At 40.9% G+C, this 20,971-nt stretch overlaps 1 protein-coding gene across 1 annotated transcript in view; it reads left to right on the forward strand.

Moving 5' to 3' along the window:
• LOC132818777 (peroxiredoxin-1-like) overlaps positions 1–20,971 on the forward strand; it is a 53,543-nt gene extending 32,572 nt beyond the window's left edge. Inside the window, exons 3-5 of the mRNA XM_060829857.1 lie at positions 10,019–10,141; positions 12,495–12,625; positions 20,886–20,971. Of these exons, the coding sequence (XP_060685840.1) occupies positions 10,019–10,141; positions 12,495–12,625; positions 20,886–20,971 (340 nt within the window). The remainder of the gene's footprint in view (positions 1–10,018; positions 10,142–12,494; positions 12,626–20,885) is intronic.

A 20,971-nucleotide genomic window follows, 5' to 3' on the forward strand; every position in this document is an offset into this window, starting at 1 on the left:
GGGGGAAAGGCAATTATGATGCGATTAGGCAAGTTTTGGGATGCATTGGATGGGGAAGGAAACTGCAGGGGATGGACACAGTTGAAATGTGGACCTTATTCAAGGAACAGCTGTGGGTTGTTGATAAGTACATATCTATCAGGCAGGGAGGTAGTTGTCGAGAGAGGGAGCAATGGTTTACTAAAGAAGTCGAAGCTCTTGCCAAGAGGAAAAAGAAGGCTTATGTGAGGATGAGGCATGAAAGCTCAGATAGAGGGCTTGAGAGTTATAAGTTAGCCAGAAAAGATCTAAAGAGAGGGCTAAGAAGAGCCAGGAGGGAACATGAGCAGTTGGTTGTTAGGATCAAAGAAAACCCTAAGGCTTTCTATAGGTCTATCAGGAATAGAAGAATGACTAGAATAAGATTAGGACCAATCAAAGATAGCAGTGGGAAGTTGTGTGTAGAATCTGAGGACATAAGGGAAGCGCTTAATGAATACTTCTCGTCAGCATTATTCGCATTGGAAAAGGGCAGTGTTAGTGAGAATATGGAGATACAGGCTACAAGGTTAGATGAGATTGTTGTTGACAAAGAGGAGGTTTTAGCAATTTTGGAAGATCTGAAAATGCATAAGATCCGTAGGCCAAATGGAATTTATCCTCTGATTTTCTGGGAAGTCAGGGAGGAGATTGCAGAGCCTTTGGCTTTGATCTTTATGACATCCTGGTCAACAGGAGTAGTGTCAGAAAACTGGAGAATAGCAAATATTCCCTTGTTTAAGAGAGGGAGTCGGGACAACCCTGGTAATTATAGGCTGGTGAGCCTTACTTTGGTTGTGTGTAAGATATTGGAAAAGGTTATAACAGAGGGCTTACAATCATCTGGAAAGGAATAATTTGATTAGGGATAGTCAACCCAATTTTGTGAAGGGCGTACCTCACTAACCTTCTTGAATTTGAAAAGGTGATAAAACAGGTGGATGAAGGTAAAGTGGTTGATGTGGTGGTTTATGGATTTCAGTAAGGCGTTTCCACACAGTGGGGTATTGCACAAAATACAGAGTTTGGGATTGAAGGTGATTTAGCGGTTTGGATCAAAAAGTGGCTAGCTGAAAGAAGACAGTGTGGTGGTTGATCGGAAATGTTCATCCTGGAGCTCAGTTACCAGTGGTGTGTTGCAAGGTTTTGTTTTGGGGCCACTGCAGTTTGTCATTTTTATAAATGATCTGGATGTGGGCATAGAAGGATGAGTTAGTAAACTTACGGATGACACTACCTAGGCAGAGTTGTGGATAGTGCTGAAGGATGTTGTGGGTTGCAGAGGGTCAGATATAAGATACAGAGCTGGGCTGAGAGGTGGCAAATGGAGTTGAATGCAGAACAAGGTGATGTAGTTCACTTCGGAAGAAGTAACAGGAATACAAAGTACTGAGCTAATGGTAAAATTCTTGGTAGTTTAAGTGAACAGAGATCTGTGTCCAGGTGCATAAGTCCCTGAAAGTTGCCAACCAGGTTGATAGGGTTATTATGTTGCTGTTTATTGGTAGGGGATTGAGTTTCAGAGCCACGAGGTCATGCTTCAACTGTGCAAGACACTGGTAAGGCTAACACTTAGGGTATTGTGTACAGTTCTGGTCACTGCATTATAGATGGGATGTGGAAGCATTGGAAAGGGTTCAAAGGAGATTTACTAGGATGTTGCCTGGTACGGAGGGACAGTCTTATGAGGAAAGGCTGACTGAATTGAGGCTGTTTTCATTGGAGAGAGGAAGGTTTGAAAGGTGACTTAATCGAGATGTATGAGATAATCTGAGTTAGATAGGGTGGACAGTGAGAGCCTTTTCCTCAGATGGTGAAAGCTAACACGAAGTGATAAAGCATTAAATTGAGGGGTGATAGATTTAGGACAGATAGGGGGGTAGTTTCATATCTGTGGTAGGGGCGTAGAATGGCCTGCCTGCAACTGTAGTAGACTCGCCAATGTTAAGGGCATTTAAATGGGCATTGGGCAAACATATGGATAATAACGGAACAGTGTAGGTTGGACGGGTATCAGATTAATTTCACACGTTGGTGCAACATGGAGGGCTGAAGGGCCTGTACTGTGCTGTAACATTCTCTGTTCTATTTGTCTAGTAAATAGCAGTATTACAGCTGTACTGGAATAGTTTGGCTCGGGGTGCATCATGTTTTGAAGCTCAAGTCATCAGTACTTCTGGAATGTTGTCAGTCTTTGCAATAATGAGTGCCACCAACCATGTCCACTCTATCTGATTCTCTGATCATCTTGTATATCTCTATTAAATCGCTTCTTCGCCACCTTCTCTCTAATGAGAACAGACCCAAGCCCCTCAGGCTTTCCTCATAAGACCTCACTTTAGACCAGGCAACTTCCTGGTAAATCTCCTCTGCACCCTTTCCAATGCTTCCACATGCTTCTTGTAATAGAACGACCAGAACTGCACACAATACTTGCAAATGAGGCCGCACTAGCATTTTGTACAGTTGCAGCATGACATCATTGCTCCGGAACTCAATCCCTCTACCAATAAAACCTAACACAACTTCTGCCTTCTTAATAGCGCTATCAACCTGGGTGGCAACTTTCAGGGATCTACGTACATGGACACCAATTTCTCTCTGCCCATCCACACTCTACCAAGAATCTTTCCATTGACCCAGTATTCTGCCTTCCTGTTATTCTTCCCAAAGTGATTCACCTCACATTTCTGCATTGAACTCCATTTGCCATCTTTCAGACCAATTCAGCAGTTTATCCAAGTCTCCTTGCAACATCCAACATTCTTCCACATTGTCCACCACTCCACTGACTTGAGTATCATCTGCAAACCTGCTAACCCATCCACTTACGCCTGCATCCATGTCATTTATAAAAATAATACAGAAATGGTCCCAAAACAGATCCTTGTAGTACACCACTAGTAACCAGACTCCAGGCTGAATATTTTCATCAACCACCACTTGCTGCCTTGTTACAGAGAGATAGTTTCTGATCCAAACTGCTAAATCACCTTTAATTCCATATCTCTACATTTTCTCCAATAGCCTACTATGTGGAAAATTATCAAAGGCTTTGATGAAGTCAACACCAAGTCAACTGCCCTAGCCTCATCCACATGCTTGGTCACCTTCCCACAAAACTGAGGTTTGTGAAACATGACCCACCCTTGACTAATCCATATTGATTATTTCCAATCAAATTGTACTTTGCTAGACAATTATAAATTCTCTCTCTTATAATGCTTTACAAAACGTTCCCTACAACAGATATAAGCTTCCAGCTTGCCTGCCTTCCTTCCTTCCTGCTTGCCTTCCTTCCTTCCTTTACTGCATCCATTGCACCCAATGTGGCCTCCTATACATTGGGGAGACAGGCCGTCTACTTGCGGAACGTTTCAGAGAACACCTCTGGGACACCCGCACCAAGCAACCCAACCGCCCCGTGGCTGAACACTTTAACTCCCCCTCCCACTCCGCCAAGGACATGCAGGTCCTTGGCCTCCTCCATCGCCAGACCATGGCAACACGACACCTGGAGGAAAAGCCCCTCATCTTCCGCCTAGGAACCCTCCAACCATAAGGGATGAATGCAGATTTCTCCAGCTTTCTCATTTCCCCTCCCCCCACCTTTTTCTCAGTCCCAACCCTCAGACTCAGCACCGCCTTCTTGACCTGCAATCTTCTTCCCGACTTCTCCGCCCCCACTTCCTCTCCGGCCTATCACCCTCACCTTAACCACCTCCCACCTATCGTATTCCCAACTCCACTCCCCCAAGTCCCTCTTCCCTACCTTTTATCTTAGCCTGCTAGGCACACCCTCCTCATTCCTGAAGGGCTTATGCCCGAAACGTCGATTTCCCTGTTCCTTTGATGCTGCCTGACCTGCTGCGCTTTTCCAGCAACACATTTTTAAGTTCCTTCCTGCCTGCCTTTCCTCCCACCATCCGTCATGATATTTGGGCCATCTGTATTCTGGCGAAGTCACCAGAATTCCATAGAAAAAGCATTGATTCATAGTGCAATTGGCTAAATGAGATGGAGCAGTTGGTGAAATTGGCAGTGTCTTTGACAGAGGTTGTAGCTGATGGGGATCGTTTAGGTATTAATAGAAGGATTGGACCTTTTTGTCAAATCCATGCACAGGCTCCCCATAATGTTAGAGAAAGGAAGTTGTACTTATTGATATTCTATTTTCCAAAGTCTGACAAATCCAGGTAGTTATCTGACGATCCAGGAATTGATGATGTGTTGAGAATGTATAGCTGTTTATGGCATCCAGTGACCTCAACAAGTGAGCAGATGGCTTGCATGATGGAATATATGTGACAAAGCCCATCAGGAAAAGGCATTGATATTCACAAAAGTCTGCAGTGGATCTTTGAGATCCTGGCAACGGTTTCTGGGACAACAGTTACAGTTTTTATGATTGTAAGCAATCTAAAGGTGGGGGGGGGGGGGGGGGAGGTCTGGCTTCTGTGTTCCAGGAGCTAATAAAAGTTGTTTATCAGATTTGCTTCTTGATTCCTCCTTGCAAATATCCAGGCACAGGATTCTAAAGGACTACATAGCAGAAAGATGGAAATGTCTGGATATAGTTGAAGTGACCAGTTTCAATTATCTGTCTTTGAAAAGTGGGATGACATTATCCAGATCACAGAGAAAGATTTGACTCCAAAGATTATGAAACATGTTATCATCAGGGAGGTGATTGTCAGCACAGGTGGAGATTAGATCTCAGGCTGAAGAGACAAACTGAACAGATTTTAACACTTAGCATAGATCCAGTCTTCGCTGTTCAATTCAACTTCATTACTGACACCATTTCAGGGATGCTCAATTGTGACTGGGCTGGGCACTTCAAATGTGATTGCTTTCATCAATCAAAGTTACCACTGTTGTCAGGCTTTGAGACCCTTTTCAGTGCAATGGCCTTATCCTCACCTGTTGTTAAACTAGTTGGGCGTTTCACTGAGAGCCAGCTGAGCAGGGGTGTGAGTTTGTTCAAGAAGAAGCTCTGTTTTATGTACAATAATAAGGACTTGCTTTACAGTAAGCTTAAAATTTAGCAAGGTAGAAATTTGCTAATTAACACAGGAGCAGAGATGACCAGTTACTCACCAGTTTTGCCATGAGTATCTGGCTGAGTAGTGAGAGCTGATTGCCTACCCTCATCTGGGACAGTTGAGTTGCAAGGGTCAGACATCACTGCTACAATTGAGCTCTTCCATTCTGTACTCAGTTATACTTTTCATCATCTAACGTTTCTAATAGTGACTTGCTCGATGGTCCACTGGAGGAAAGGTAGTTGAGAGTACCCTTGATGTTGGGATCGAACGTATTAAGAGGCGAGCAGGTAAAATGTGTGGTGAGTACTTTGATCAGTACATTGAGGTTGGTAGATGAGGTCCAGGAGTTTTTGACCTTACTTTGCACACCCAAAGTGTATTCCACCTGTGCAGGACCTTACCTGTCACACTCAACTGTTTTCAAAGACCATTGCCAGCTGTCTCCAATTGGTCCACGTAAGGAATTGCCATTGTCACATAAGAGCTTCCACTTGGTGTAATCTGGAATCTGCCCTCGTCACTGAGAGGAAAGGGTACTCTTACAAATTGCCTTTTTCAGTGAAAACAGTGTTTGCCTTCAACCAAGAATACCCAAAGGTGTCCGCAGTTAGACCAACTGGTGGATTCTGTAACTTGGTAAGCATTGGAGGAAACCCAGAGGAGGCACCTTGTTTCTATTCTCACCACAAATGAGATGACTTTCAGCAAAGATGGTAACCATGGCTATTATAATCTGGTAACCAACAGGATTGTCTAAGGATTCCTTTCTGCCAGATCCCATCCATTGCTGGGAAAATATCAGGGTTGTTGGAACAAGGCATCATCTCAGAGTCATCATGTTTGTAGGTTTCCAACATAGCCCTTGTGAGAGACAGAAGACTGAAGATCTGTGTTGATTATTGGGTAATCAATGTTAAAAAACACATGGATGCTAACCAGTTATTTAGAATGGAAGAAGGTTTGCAAGTTCTCCAAAAAGTGCAGTGTATTTCTGTAGTCTCAATTTGGTCCATGGCTGTGGCCAACTGCTCATTGCTGCACAAACATTGTTCAGAATGCAATCTTTTCAATCATAGAATCTCCACAGTGCAAGAAGAGGCCATTTGGCCCATCTAGTCTGCACCAATGCTGCGAAGAATATCCTGCCCACAACCTGCATTTATAATGGTTAATCCACCTAGCCTACACATTCTGATTACTATGGACTGGCCATTGTTTACCTAACCTGTATATCTTTGGACTGTGGGAGGAAACCAACAGACACTGGGAGGACAAAATGAATAGCAATGGGTCAAGTACGCAGCTCACCACCTCAAGGGGAGCAAGTGATGAGCAGTAGATATGATGTCCATGAATGAATTTGAAAAATACCTTTGTATGATCAGAGTCGACATGTTTTTATAGAAGTGCAATCATGCTTGACAAACTAGTTTTTGAGGAATTAATTAGTAGAATAGGCAAAAAGAAAACCAAAAGATATACTGTACTTGGATTTGCAAAAGGCATTCTATAATGTGATTTGAAGATAAAGTTGCAACTTTAAAGCTCATTGATTCGTAGGTGATATATCAGCGCAGCTAGAGGATTAGTTAATGGTAAGAAACCAGGGCAAAGATAAACAGGACATTTCAACCTAGTGTGCTGTATCCAATGGAGTACTGGAAAGGATCACTGCCACAGTTTTAGTAATTTAGAGTTCATCTCAATATTCTTGAGATGATGAGTAATGTGTCCAATCTAAATTTGCTGATGAGCTAAACAGGAAGGTGAGCTGTGAGGACGATACAGGCTGCCAAGAGATGTAAGGTTAAGAAAGTGGGCAAAAGATAGCAAATGTATTATTTGGAGAAGTGGGCGGGGGGGGGATTCATTTTGGTCAGAAAATTAAAAAGTATTAAGCTTTTAAATATTAATGTTCCAAGAGACCAGGTTGAACTCTACATGATATTTTGATCTTTGTAGAAATGGATAAGTTTTAGAAAGATAGATGAATTTTTCATATAATGGCTGAAAAGGTGTCAAGGTTTAAAAAATTTAAGCAGTTTAAATAAGCAAGCCATAAGCAATTTGGACTGGATAACATAAATATTAATTGAAAAAAATTGCCATTTGGCTTTTAATATACAGGTAGTTCTCCTATAAAGTGTGTTTCATCAATGTGATTTGACTGTAATGCGATTTGTGAATTGTGGACTTTTTTTAAATAGAGCAATCTTCCCTTCACGGTTATGTGATTCCATCCCCTCTATTACCAGCTGGATGTGACGTATTCTGCTGGCATACCTATTGCAACAGATTGCCGTGTGTGTGTTTTTGTTTTTATCTGCAACTAAGGTCAGGGAAGTGAATATTGGAATATTTTGCTGGATTGTTTACTGGGATCATGCACTGAGTTGGGGGCAGATGGTGTTGGGGGCTGAGTGGAAGAGAGAAAGGGAGTGAAAGAAGGTGCAAATATAGCCATGTCCATCGAGTGTTGAAGAGTAAGCAGGGCCTTTTATTAGAGGCTCAGTTACTGGCTATCTAAAGCTGCAAAACACGACAATTTTACAAGAGAGGAAGAGGTGTGAAACTGACAACAGCACACTGGTGAGCCTCCTCTCTTCATACCCCACCCATCCCCAAGTTACGCCTAATCTAAGTTCACCCAGTCTCTGCTTGAAAGCATGCGGGATGAACTGAGAGTGTCGGCCCCTCGTTCTCTCTGAAACTCAGAACCCTTCAAAACCTCCAGCCATTCAGAGCCCTTTAGCCACCCCCTTGATTTAAAAAAAGATTTTACTCTCATCAAAAACAACTTCTAGAAGTTTCACAAACTCTTAACAGCAGAGAGCTGGGTCCTGGATAAACTCGCTCCATTAAGGACCAGGAATACAACAATACATTGGGAAATTTTGCTTGGAACAACTTTGCATTTCTGTAACTGACCAGAAATGGACAGGTTTGCTAAACCTGAGTCCCTAACCCTGTTTTTACCATAGGCCGCATTACTCTTATTGCGTGATTTTCTCTTAACACTGAGTCGCACAGGAACGTAACTACTAGTTCATGGGAGAACTATCTGTAACTGAAAATGCCATTCTATGGTTATATTTCAAGCTGATCCTCAATTGTGCTTGTTTTCCTGGGTCCTAAGTAATTGTCCAGTCCTGATGGCCTGCTTTTTTTCCCCCCCCAGATAACTGCTTCTAAACTCAGAATTGACTCACTGATATGTATACTGGAGATTCCTTCCCTTGAACCCAGAATAGGTGAATCTTTCAGCCCCCTTTTAAATTCTCACACTCTGTTAATTCAGTCTGGGTGTGAATATTGGAGTTAGCATTTATTCTGCTTGAAATGGAGTGCTGCTTGCCTCAATTAGGTACAGCAATCAATTAAGGAGGTATGTGGCACATTGGCTTTCATTGCAAAGGGATTGGAGTACAGGATTTAGTAAGTCTTGTTACAGTCATTTAGGCTTTGGTGAGACCACAACTCTGTAGTTTTGGTCCCCACTTTTAAAGAAGGACATACTTGTATTGGGGGCACTATAGCAAACATTTGTTAATTTGATTCCCTAGATGAAAGGTTCCCTAGATGATGAGAGGTTGTGTAAATCAGTCCTATATTCTCTGCATAGAAGAATGGAAGTTATTTCATTGAAGTATGCATGATTCTGAACAGGCTTAACAGGGTAGGCAGGAAAGAATTTTTAATTTTGTCTGTTATAGTAGATCAGTTACTTTAGATCTAAGATAAGACTTAGTTATGAAGCTTAGAAATTGTTTATCCCAAAGATTTGCGGGTACTACATTGCTGAATATGTCTAATGCTAAAATAAACAAGATTTTTGGTCTTTCAGTGAATCAAAGGATATAAGAAGTGGTGGGGGTGTTGGGAGCAGGGGGAGTTTAAAGGCAGATGATCTGGCATGATCGTCTAGAATGGTTGTTCAGGCTCGAGTGATGGTATAATCTACTCCTTGAAATTCTTGTATTCTTAAGCAATTGCACATACCTAGCAAAAGATGAAACATGAGATTACTTTTTCTTTTTTAAAAAAAAGTAATATTACTATTGTGACATAAGATGCCCTACCTCTCTCTTCCCAGATCTGTTAAAGACAGTTGACTGTTGTTTTCCTGACAGGATGCACAGCATGGGCACTGTTTCTTGTCATTTTTAAAACTGGATTGTAGAGCAACAAGGTACTGGGGTTTGATTCTGTTTTTGGGCCACTTCACTTTCCACTGTTAACGTTGTTTACCACTGTAAAAACATGACAGCTGCATACACTGGGCTGTGTATGGCATACATAGCTAATGTGGCAGCTCACTAGCTCCTTGTCTTTGCCACTGGGAATTCATGGTCATGAGTCCAAGACTGTAAGCATCTCCACTGCAAGATATGAATGGCCATGAATACATTTTAAAAATCATTATAGAAAATGAGTTTCAAGCTTGGATATACATTATATATGGTGATCCGTTTGATTTTCTATTGTGGGATTTCGCTGTGCTTGATTTTACTGCTTGATATACTAACACATTTCCTTTCAAAGGAGTAAAACGAGGAATGTAGATACATACTTAATTGTATACTAATGTTATACAGGAAAAAAACTGTATATGTTACAGGGCTCATGGAGTTCTTACAACACAGAAGAGGAGCCTCCGAAGCAAAATGGCTGAGAACCCATGGTCAACGTGACCCTTTAGTGTAGTACTAAAACTTCACACCAGTAGCAGAAGCTTAAAACATTGACCTGTGGATTTCTGGTTATTTGAGTGATTGCAACATAATTCAAACTATCAAAACAAATTGAATATAGTGGATGTAATAATGATCAAATAAAATTATTCTTTATATATTTTACTGAATGAACCTCATTTTATGATATATTCTTTGTGATCATTAGATTCAATTTTATTGTTAAATTTAAGTTAAAGTTAATTTTCTTGTGTTTCATAGGATCAATACACCAAGAAAGCAAGGAGGACTTGGTCCAACAAAAGTCCCTTTAGTATCAGACCTTCGTCGCACAATCTGTGTAGATTATGGTGTCTTAAAAGATGATGAAGGCATTGCTTTCCGGTCAGTTGTTAGGACTGCATGATGCAGAATAAGATGTAGTGTAGAACTGAATGTCATTCTTAGAGTTAGGCTAGTGAAGTTTTGATCCAGAAATGTAAAACTAACATTTCTCTTGAATCTGAGAGAACGAGATAGGTCCGTATTTTAGCCACTATCTGAGAGGAAGAAAATTGTTGAACAAGGGATTAGAATACTGAAAATCAAAATATAGCCTCCACCCTTCCACCAGTTGGCCGCTGTGATATTAACAGTGGCCATTCAATCCCTTAACAAGACTTCTACTGAAAAAATAGGTAGGCCCTCCAAAGATGCAAAAGTCATACCCTGATAGCAACATGTAATGTCAGCAGGAAAACTAAAGTGTGAAAAACTACCTAGAGATAGGAGACTAAAATAGTTTTTTTAAGAAAATACCATTTGCTTGAACTCCTTCTGGGACAGGAGTAATAGGACCGACCTCTGCACGGTGTCCTTGGGTCCCCAGGTTTATAAAGAAAGTCTTCAGTCTAGTGTGCCTCCAAACATTAAAGAAAGACCCACCTCTGGCAAATGACATGAAAGCATTATATTTGTTATATAAAATTAGTTGAGTAACTTTTTCTTCTGAAGTGCTTCTCATGTACTTGTATCCTTTCATTTAAGGAAACTAAAACTGCATATTACTCATGATGCTGTCTTGCTGAGGCCTTGCATAGCTCTAACAGCAAAACCTCCCTATTATTTTTTTTCAAATCAACTTGTTCAGAGATATTAGTGCACACCTCTGGAGCAAGTGGAATTGGAACACCTGGGCCACCTAGTCCAGGAGTAGGGATGCTACCACTGTGCCACAATCCCTACTTTTATTGTTGTGGTTTGCCGAGCTGGAAATTTGTGTTGCAGACGTTTCGTCCCCTGTCTAAGTGACATCCTCAGTGTTTTGGAGCCTCCTGTGAAGCGCTTCTGTGATCTTTCCTCCGGCATTTATAATGATTTGTATCTGCCGCTTCCGGTTGTCAGTTCCAGCTGTCCGCTGCAGTGGCGGTATATTGGATCCAGGTCGATGTGCTTATTGATTTGAATCTGTGGATGAGTGCTATGCCTCTAGGAATTGCCTGGCTGTTCTCTGTTTGGCTTGTCCTATGTTTGGCTTGTCCTATAATAGTGTTGTCCCAGTCGAACTCCTGTTGCTTGTCATCTGAGTGTGTGGCTACTCTGGATGGCTGGTGATGTCGTTTCGTGGCTAGTTGGTGTTCATGGATGCGGATCATTAGCTGTCTTCCTGTTTGTTCTATGTAGTGTTTTGTGCAGTCATCGCATGGGATTTTGTACACTACATTGCCCAGCATGAGCGTAACCAATGTAGTGTACAAAATCCCATGCGACGACTGCACAAAACACTACATAGAACAAACAGGAAGACAGCTAATGATCCGCATCCATGAACACCAACTAGCCACGAAACGAATTCACCAGCCATCCATAGTAGCCACACACTCAGATGACAAGCAACATGAGTTCGACTGGGACAACACTACTATTAAAAGACAAGCCAAACAGAGAACAGCCAGGGAATTCCTAGAGGCATGGCACTCATCCACAGATTCAATCAATAAGCACATCGACCTGGACCCAATATACCGGCCACTGCAGCGGACAGCTGGAACTGACAACCGGAAGTGGCAGATACAAATCACAATAAATGCCGGAGGAAAGATCACAGAAGTGCTTCACAGGAGGCTCCCAAGCACTGAGGATGTCACCTAGACAGGGGACGAAACGTCTGCAACACAAATTCCCAGCTTGGCGAACAGAACCACAACAACGAGCACCCGAGCTACAAATCTTCTCCCAAACTTTGGATCACTACTTTTATGCTTGATTTCCTTTTGTTTGAAATAAATGTTAATATTCTCTTTCTAATCACTTGCTGGACTTGCATGCTAGCGTTTTGTCTTATATACCATGATGTAAGTAAATATCCTTCTGTAATTTGTTTTGAAATAATCAAATATAAAAGCAATATAACAGCTAAAGTGGACAAGTTCACATTTTCCCATATTATCTCTGTAGGCCAATTTTTTGACTCATTTAACTTAACCATTATCCCCTTGTGGACTTTGTCTCCTGTTGACAACATAATTTTGGAATATTTTGCTAATGTCAATTTAAGAAGCTAAAATAAATTTGAAGAAAGTACTAGCAGTCTTCAATAATTTCTCTTGAGTGGGAAAGTTTGGTATGATTTGAAATTACTTAGGGTACTATTAGAAATTGGTAAACTGAAAGTTTATTTCTCAGAACCCAACATTGCATCAAAACCGATATTTGTTGCCAGATAAAATTTAAAATATCGTAACTTTTCTTTCTTCAGCGGTTTGTACATCATTGATAATACTGGTATTCTACGCCAGATCATGATCAATGACCTTCCTGTTGGGCGTTCAGTGGATGAGGTCATGCGGCTTGTTCAAGCATTCCAATTTACAGATGAGCATGGTGAAGGTAAACAGGCTTCTTTGAGACTCAGACCTTTAATGTAAGCACGTGGATATCCATACACATTTTAAGAGTTGATATTTGGGTTATGTCTAAGGTGTACATTTATGTATGAATCGTTATTCTGTAGTGCTGTGTTCCAACACCAGAATAGCAAGCCAATCAAATCAGCCTGGCTAACCATGAATATTAAAGTACTCATTAGAATTAAAAATTTCATTGAAATTAAAATACTCATTGGCTCTCAATTGCCCAGTTGTTCCTAACTAGACTTTATGGAAAACCAATAACAGACAGATTTAAAGAAATCGCTTAAATTAACAATTTATTATGAATGCTGTAACTTTAGTAGAGCAAAGTTAAATAACAAGTTCATCTAATCAATGGCTATGATTAAACCAGATTTTTTGGTAACGTCCACTCAAGTGCACGGTTCAGGGAAAAATGAAAAAGAAAATAGCTGTAATTACCCGATTCACTTAAGCAGTTTTGAAAGATGGTTGCTAAACGTTCATACAATCCTTGGGTAATGAGTTCGCCAATACGTGGGTTTGTATACCTTGTTTGAATTCTGAAGTCACTGGTCAATGCAAACGCCTTCTGTAGACAGCTGGTAACTTTTACTTATGTTTTACATGATTTTTTTTGTCTCAGAGCTTTCAATAATTTGATAACTGATTATAAACTACAGAGCAACCAAACTTGTCCACCAGCTTTCACAGGAACAATACCTTCTAAAACAGTGAAAACAAGTTCAGTCTTAGGTTTCTGTTTGTTTTTTTTTCAACATTCTCTTTGTTTGGGTGTCACTGACTTCCCTTCAACCCTTTTAACATCCAAACAACTACCAGTTCTTCAGCAAAGATCTCTTGCTGAAGCGTTTGCAGTGTTCTTAGAACAGTTATCAACCTGCAATTAACTTTCCAGGTCAGTTCCCATAATCGAATCCGTTTGTTTATTGTTTCCTTTTTCAAAAAACTGTTGCTCAAAAGTTTAAAGTTCATCTCTCAACTTTAGTACTCAAACCAAAATGGGGGAAAAATAAGTTGTTATAACTGTCAGAATTTCAGAGCAAAATCTGCTGTTACAATTAGGGAAGCAACCAGCCCATGATGATCCTTTACAGGTAACTTAAGAACTTATAATGTTTCGAGGCATTGGTTTTAATTTTTCAAAATGAGCTAGATCCTGGAAAGACTCCATCAGATTGGAAAATAGTGAATATGACTTATCCATCCAAGAAATTGGGGGAGGGACAGAAATCCTGGAACTACAGGCCAGTTAACCTAAAATCTGTCACAGGGAAAATGCTGGAAAATTAAGAACCATATAGCATGCATTTAGAAAATCTCAATGGAGACAGGCAGAATTGGTGCAGTTCTGTGAAAGGGAAGTCATTTTTATTTAACTAACTTGAGTTTTTTCATAAAGTAACAAGAAATGAGGACAAAGAAGAATCTGTGGATGTGATGTACTTAGATATCCAGAAAGTGTTTGACCAGCTATCACATAAAAGGTCACTGCGCAATTTGAGAAGTTATGTATGGGCAGTTATACTGCAGGGATAGATAATTGTTAAGCTAACAGAAAATAGTTGGCATAAATGGATCATTTTCACTTGTTAAGATGTGACAAATAAGAATGCCACAGGGATCTGTCCTGGACCTGTAGCTATTTAATAATACTGGTATTCTACGCCAGATCATGATCAATGACCTTCCTGTTGGTCATTCGGTGGATGAGGTCATGCGGCTTGTTACATTAATTACTTGAATGAAGGAATCAAATGCTTGACAGCAAAATTTGCTGATGACACAAACCATAGGGGAGTTATGAAGAGGACAACAGGAATCTGTAAAGATATATAGATAAGTTTTAGTGAGTGTACAAATATGTGGCAGATATAATGTGCGGAATCTTGAAGGGATCTGAGCAATGTGTGGGTTATGAGGCGATTTGTGGCAGAATTGGATGAGTATGTTGCGGTATTATGAAGTAGAGAGGAGTCAGTGCAGAGGCAATGTTGGATTAGTGGTGTGGGAGGTTAGATAGGATGAGGGAAAATGCTGCTGACAATTGAGAATAGAAGAGCATGAGACTTGATGGGAGGTGGTTACAATAGCAAAGATAAAGTGTGAGGCTGCAGAGTGTAGCACTAATCCTAGTACAGTGAAGAACTTGTCATATGGTATTTTTGTCAGTTCCTTCAGAATGTAGAGAAGTGACCAGCCCAGTGGCTGTCTTGGATTACGCTGCCGGAATTCTGAGTTGTGGCCTCCTCTGCTGGTCCTCTCAGAAGATGACTTCTCTACACCACCCACTTGATCTCTGCTGGTCAATCACCGTGCCATCTGCCCTTTCTTCAGATTCTGAAAGTCAACAAGCAGGCCAGCTTTGGAATGCTTGGCTGAGTACAAGCAGCCTTTTACAGATGGCGCTAATACAATGGATGCTGGTCTTTTTGTTGGATTTTTGCTGAAATGAATTTTGTTTGGGGAATGTGTGGTAAGATGGGGGCCACAGTTGGATTTGTAGGACTCTGGCTGGGGTAGGTAGGGTACGTAATTAGGCAAAAGGAAAGATCAGGTTAAATTTGGTGGAAAAAATCGCTAGGCCTCACAGTGGAAACCCCTCCAGAATGCTCAGGCTAAGCCAAAAAACATGAGATTTTCCTTAATTTTGGAAAATGTATCCTTGTCCACTTTGGCAGGAATAATAGAAATTAGACATTTTATTTATGTAGAGAGGGAGTGCAGAAATGAGGCATAATGGGGTCTGGGTGTACAGGGATCTCAAAGTTACTGTACAGTCATAGCAAGTGAATCGGAAGACAAATAAATTGTTAATTATTGCAAGGGGAATGGAATGTTTTGCTACAGTTGCAGAGTGTTGGTGAGACCACATCTCGAATACTACCTGCAGTTTTGGTCTCCTTACTTAACAAAGGATAACAATGTGTTTGAAGTAATTGAGAGAAGGTTCACTTCACAGATACCTGGAATGGGAGGTGATTGTATGAAGAAAGGTCTGACAGTTTAGGCATATATCCATCTGAGTTTAAAAGAATAAAGGGTGATTTTACTAAGACATACCAAGATACTATCAGGACTTAACAGGCAAAGATGCTGAAATGATGACTCCCCTATGAGGGAGACTTGAATTATAGGACACAGTTTGGAAAGAAGAAGTCTTATGTGTGAGAGATGACTTTTTTTTCTTTTGAGAGTCATGAGTCTCTGGAACTCCGTTCTCCAGAGAGCCGGTAGGGCAGTCATTGAATGTTTTAAAGTCTGAAGTAGATAGATTTAAGTTAGACCATAGGTACAATGTGAAGTTGAGGCTGTGATCTTGTTGAAGGACAGAGTTGGCATGCCCCCTAAACAGATTACTGTGGCACGTAATTTGTCTGTTTATATGCATTTATTAGTTCAGTGTACTATATCAAAGTGGAACAACATTTGCTGTGATATGTTTCAAAATGCACTGTCCATAGTGGCCAAATTACATTAACACCAAAGTGCCCACTCAAGGATGTGGAGTCAATATTGATAGAGCATTGCCATCATATTAGTACATTAGTTTTCACTATGCAACAAATTTGGACCTTTTTCAGTGCAGAAATAATTCCATTAATGATGTGTTCTATCATTAGAGTACATAGTCATACAGCATGGAAATAGACCCTTTGACATGAACTGGTTGAACCAAACATAATCCAAACTAAACTAGTCCCATCTACCTGCTCCTGGCCCACATTCCTCCAAACCTTTCTTATTCATGCATTTATTTAAGTGTCTTTTAAATGTTGTAACTGTGCTTGCATCCACCACTTCCTCAGGAAGTCCATTCCACATGCGAACCACCCTTTTTTTTTAAATAAAAAGAAAATTTGCCCCTTGTCTTTTTAAAATACCTCTCCTCTCACCTTAAAAATATGCTCCCTAGTCTTGAAATCCCCCATCCTAGTGAGAAGAAACCACTATTAAGCTTACCTATACCCCTCATGATTTTATATGCCTGCGTACAGTCATCTCTCAGTTAAAACTCTGGCTAAATAAAGAATGTGAACTCTTTAAACTGATGATTCAGTTTAAAGAGATGGTAGGTATATGGAATCTTCACCCAGAAGGCTGTGGAAGCCAAGTCTCTGGATACTTTCAAGAAAGAGTTGGGTAGAGCTCTTAAGGATAATGGAATCAAGGGTTATGGGGATAAGGCAGGAACAGGATACTGATTGTGGATGATAAGCCATGATCATAATGAATGATGGTGCAGGCTCGAAGGGCAGAATGGCCTACTTCTGCACTTATTGTCTAATAAACATCAATCAAACAGATTGATTGGTTCTGAAAGAAGAGTTAGGAAGGGGATTGTGGAGGGATGAGCAGTGTCCGTGGGATGTGGGAGAAGAGAGTAAATCAGGAGGGGAATGAACATACAAACACTGATGTTTATAATATGAACTTTGAAGACCAGACATTTCTAGCTATTTCAGTGTTTTTGTTGAGAATTAATTATGGAGTTGTCTTTGTTGAACAAAGCTCTTAAATTTTGTCCCTTATGCTTGGGTGCAGGTAATGTTGAGCATAGAAAGGATGGGAGCAAGGGACAAAGGTAGCAGGATGGATTTCAGTTTTAACTGTGTTTTGATGAGTATTTGTTGAAGGAGCAGATGGTGTTGGTCTGCTGATTCGGCCATATTGGGATCTTTAGCCTGCTATATTTGAGTGCACGTCCTTGGTGCTTGGTAAATTTCAATTTGATGTACCATTTAAAATAATGTAATCACTGAAATATTTGCAGAGAGACTGGTATCCCATCACTTAACCTTTATTTACACATATGTAGTAATTGACACTGGTCTGACTTCATCAGAGCCAACTCTGTATAAGAACCTCTGACATGCCTGTTATATCTGTCAGCTTAGGCTCCCTGATTGGAGTTGTTAGCCAGGTCCATTTGGAGAACTTGTATTCTCTGAGGTCCATCAGGCTGACCTTGTTACAATCACTAACTGTAGACCTGAAAAATGTGAAATACTGCTGTTTTTCACAGGAATTAAATCTGCTGGGTAATGTAATTCTTAAGTACATTAAAGCTCCATAGCAACCACAACAATACTGCTGTAACACTGCTCAGCACACATCAACATTGTCCACTGCTCTTTCACAATGTTCATTTCCCTATAATTAAAACAAAATGCTGTGGATGCTGGAAATCTGAAATGAATAATGGTATTGCTAGAGAATCTCACCGTGTGTCAGCATGTGTGGAACAAAGAGATCTGAGTCACATCAGACTCAAAACTCTTTGGTGTGAAGGTGGTGTGAAGGCCCAGTGCAAAAGAGAAAGAGGTTGCTAATTGTGGTGAAAGGGCAGTTTTTATGTAAAAAGATTTATGTAAAGGCATGAAACGAAGAAAATGGGCCTCTGTACTGAGACCAAGATAAATAGGATACATTCAAGATAAAGCTGGTGGGGGTGGGGTGGATGGGGAGATAGAGTGAAAAATGTTAAGATAAATGGAGATCAGACATCATGGTCAGGCTCTGAAGTTGTAGTTCTAGAGGCAATAAAGTGCCCAAGCAGAAAATGAGGTGTTTCTCAAGCTTACTTTGTGCTTCATTGGAATATTGCAACAGACCCACGACAGAAATGCTAGTGTGGGAGCAAGGTGGCTTATAAAAATGGTAGTCAACTAGAAAGTTGCTAAAATATCTGTGGATAGAGCGGAAATGTTCCCCAAAGCATTTGCTCTTGCCAGTCCAAAGGAGATATCATTGTGAGCAGCAAATACAGTAGTTGTAGTTTGTTTTCCACACAGCAGTGTTCACAACTCCCATCCATTCTAGCAAAATGTGCAATATTCAACCCTCCAGCTGAAACTATCCACCCTCTCCTATCAGTGTTTATATATTCCATTCTCCTCCTCTTTCCTATCCTCTGGACACAACTGCCCACCTGATTGTCCTTCCAGAATCCATGAATGTATGTGAATGATATTGGAAGAATCAGCATTGTTAATGAAGGAAGGTAAACACTGTTGGCAGTGACACGAGTGATGGAGAAAATGGGTGGGGGACAGAGTTAGGGCTTGGCATGGGAGACGATTAAGCATTATCGGTGGGTGAGGAAAGTTGAATATTCTTGGGCTGTGAGAGATGGAGTTGAGCATTCTCGGGGCGATGGATGGGATTGAGACTTGTTGGTGGGGGTGCTGGATAAGAAAATAAAGTATTTTTGGCCGATGAGGGACAGACCAATTGATGGAGGTGCAGGGACAGAAGTCAGCCTGTCAGGTCCAAGGTTGTTTTTCATTCAGAAACGGGATGTGGGTATTGCTGGCTAGTCCAGCATTTATTGTCTATCAATACTTGTCAGAAAGGAGAAAGTGAGGACTGCAGATGCTGGAGATCAGAACTGAAAATGTGTTGCTGGAAAAGCGCATCCAAGGAGCAGGAGAATCGCTGTTTCAGGCATGAGCCCTTCTTCAGCCCTTCTTTGACTTTAACCTACTGCGAATCCTCTTGCAAGGATGCCTCCATATCACTACTTGTCGAAGAGAAAGTGGTGAGGAGCTGCTTCTCTAATCACTGCTATTGTTGAGGTGTAGGGATGGGAGCCACTTAATTGGATTGCTTTATCCTGGGTGACATCAAGTGTTCTGAGTAAGGTTGGAGCTGCACTCGCACTTCCATCACGCTCCTAATTTATGCCTTGTAGACAGGCAATGGAGAGACTGGAAGTGAGTTATTCACTGCAGAATTCCTTATGTCTCACCTGGCCTTGAACTCCAGAATTAATACAGCTAGTTCAATTCAGTTTCTGGTTGATCCCAGGAGGTTGATTGCAAGAATTCAGTAAGCTAATGCTTTGAATGTCAAGGGGCAGTGGCTAGATAGCCCTTGTTGGAGCTGGTCATTTTCTGGTGCTTGTTTGGCATGAGTGCTATAGATACCTATTTAGCCCAAGTCTGGATAGTGTTCAGGTTTTACTGCATATGCACATGGACAGCTTCTATATCAGAGCATTTGTGAATAGTGCTAATATTGTGCAATCATCACCAGCTCTGATGGAGAAAAGTTCATCGATGAAGCAGCTGAAGATTGTCAAGCATAGGATGTGCTTTGAGGAACTCCTACAATGATGTCCTAGGACTGAGATGATTGACCTCCAATAACCACAACAACCACCATTTTTATTTTTGTGCTCGGTATGACCTCAACCAATGGGCAGTTTTCCTCCAATCTCAAGGGATGTCACACTCAATTCACCTTTGAAGTTCATCTCCTTTCTTCATATTTGGACCAAGGTTTGTTATGAAGCAAGAGCTAAGTGGTGGAACCAAAGCTGAGCATCAGTGAGTAGGCTATTTCTTTGCTGTTGCTGGTTAACAGTCCCCTTGACTTCTGTCACTTTGCCAATGGTGGACCAGTTTTGAAGTGGACCAGTTTTGAAATTGACCAGACTGGACTTGCTTTTTGTGGACAGCACATTACTGGGCAGTTTTGCACTTTGCCAGGTAGATGCCATTATCGTAACTGTACTGGAACAGCTTAGCAAAGGTACAAGTAGTTCTGGAAGATAAGTTTTCGGTTCTGTTGTTGGAATATTACCAAGATCCATAGCCTTTGCTTTGGGATTTGCTGTTCCACCACCAATGGGACTGAATTTATCTAGGGCTGGTGATTGGTGTTTGGGACATTGTAGCGTATAATTCTGAGTATAGCATATAATTTTGAGAGTATGATTATGTCAGGCTGTTGCATAACTAGTCTGTGGGATAGCTCAAGCAATTTTGCTACAAACACTAGATGTTGGTCAGGAAGAATAAGTGAGCATTTTTGAGATGAGCACGAGGGTTGAACATTATCAGGCCCTGTGAGAGAAGGCTGAGCAGTTAGTGGGAGGAGATTGTACAGTGTTCTTTTTAAAACAGTGTAGATAAATGATCAGGGTGCATCTTCAAATTATGGTGGTTTTGCTGGAATTAAATTTACCTGTTGGCTTTCTCACTCTCCCTTCATTCCTGCTGAAGCCAGCATCGGCTCAAACATAAAATAGCAAGTGAGCAGATAAATCGCGTACTGGCTGGTGCACCATCTTTACTTCTGACTGGAGAATGTGGGCTAATTAACTTTTTTATTTTGTAACCACCTAATTTCCTAACATTGCTTAACAATGGTGTTGAAATTTATAATGTTTATTCTTCACAAATAAAGTCATTTTGATAAATATTGATTTTTAAAACTTTCCTTTTTTGCAGTTTGTCCTGCTAATTGGAAACCTGGTGCTGATACCATCACTCCTGATGTAGAAAAAAGCAAGAATTACTTCACAAAACAGAAATAA

This window comes from Hemiscyllium ocellatum, chromosome 9, assembly GCF_020745735.1.
Source record: "Hemiscyllium ocellatum isolate sHemOce1 chromosome 9, sHemOce1.pat.X.cur, whole genome shotgun sequence".
In the NCBI taxonomy this organism is placed as follows: domain Eukaryota; kingdom Metazoa; phylum Chordata; class Chondrichthyes; order Orectolobiformes; family Hemiscylliidae; genus Hemiscyllium; species Hemiscyllium ocellatum.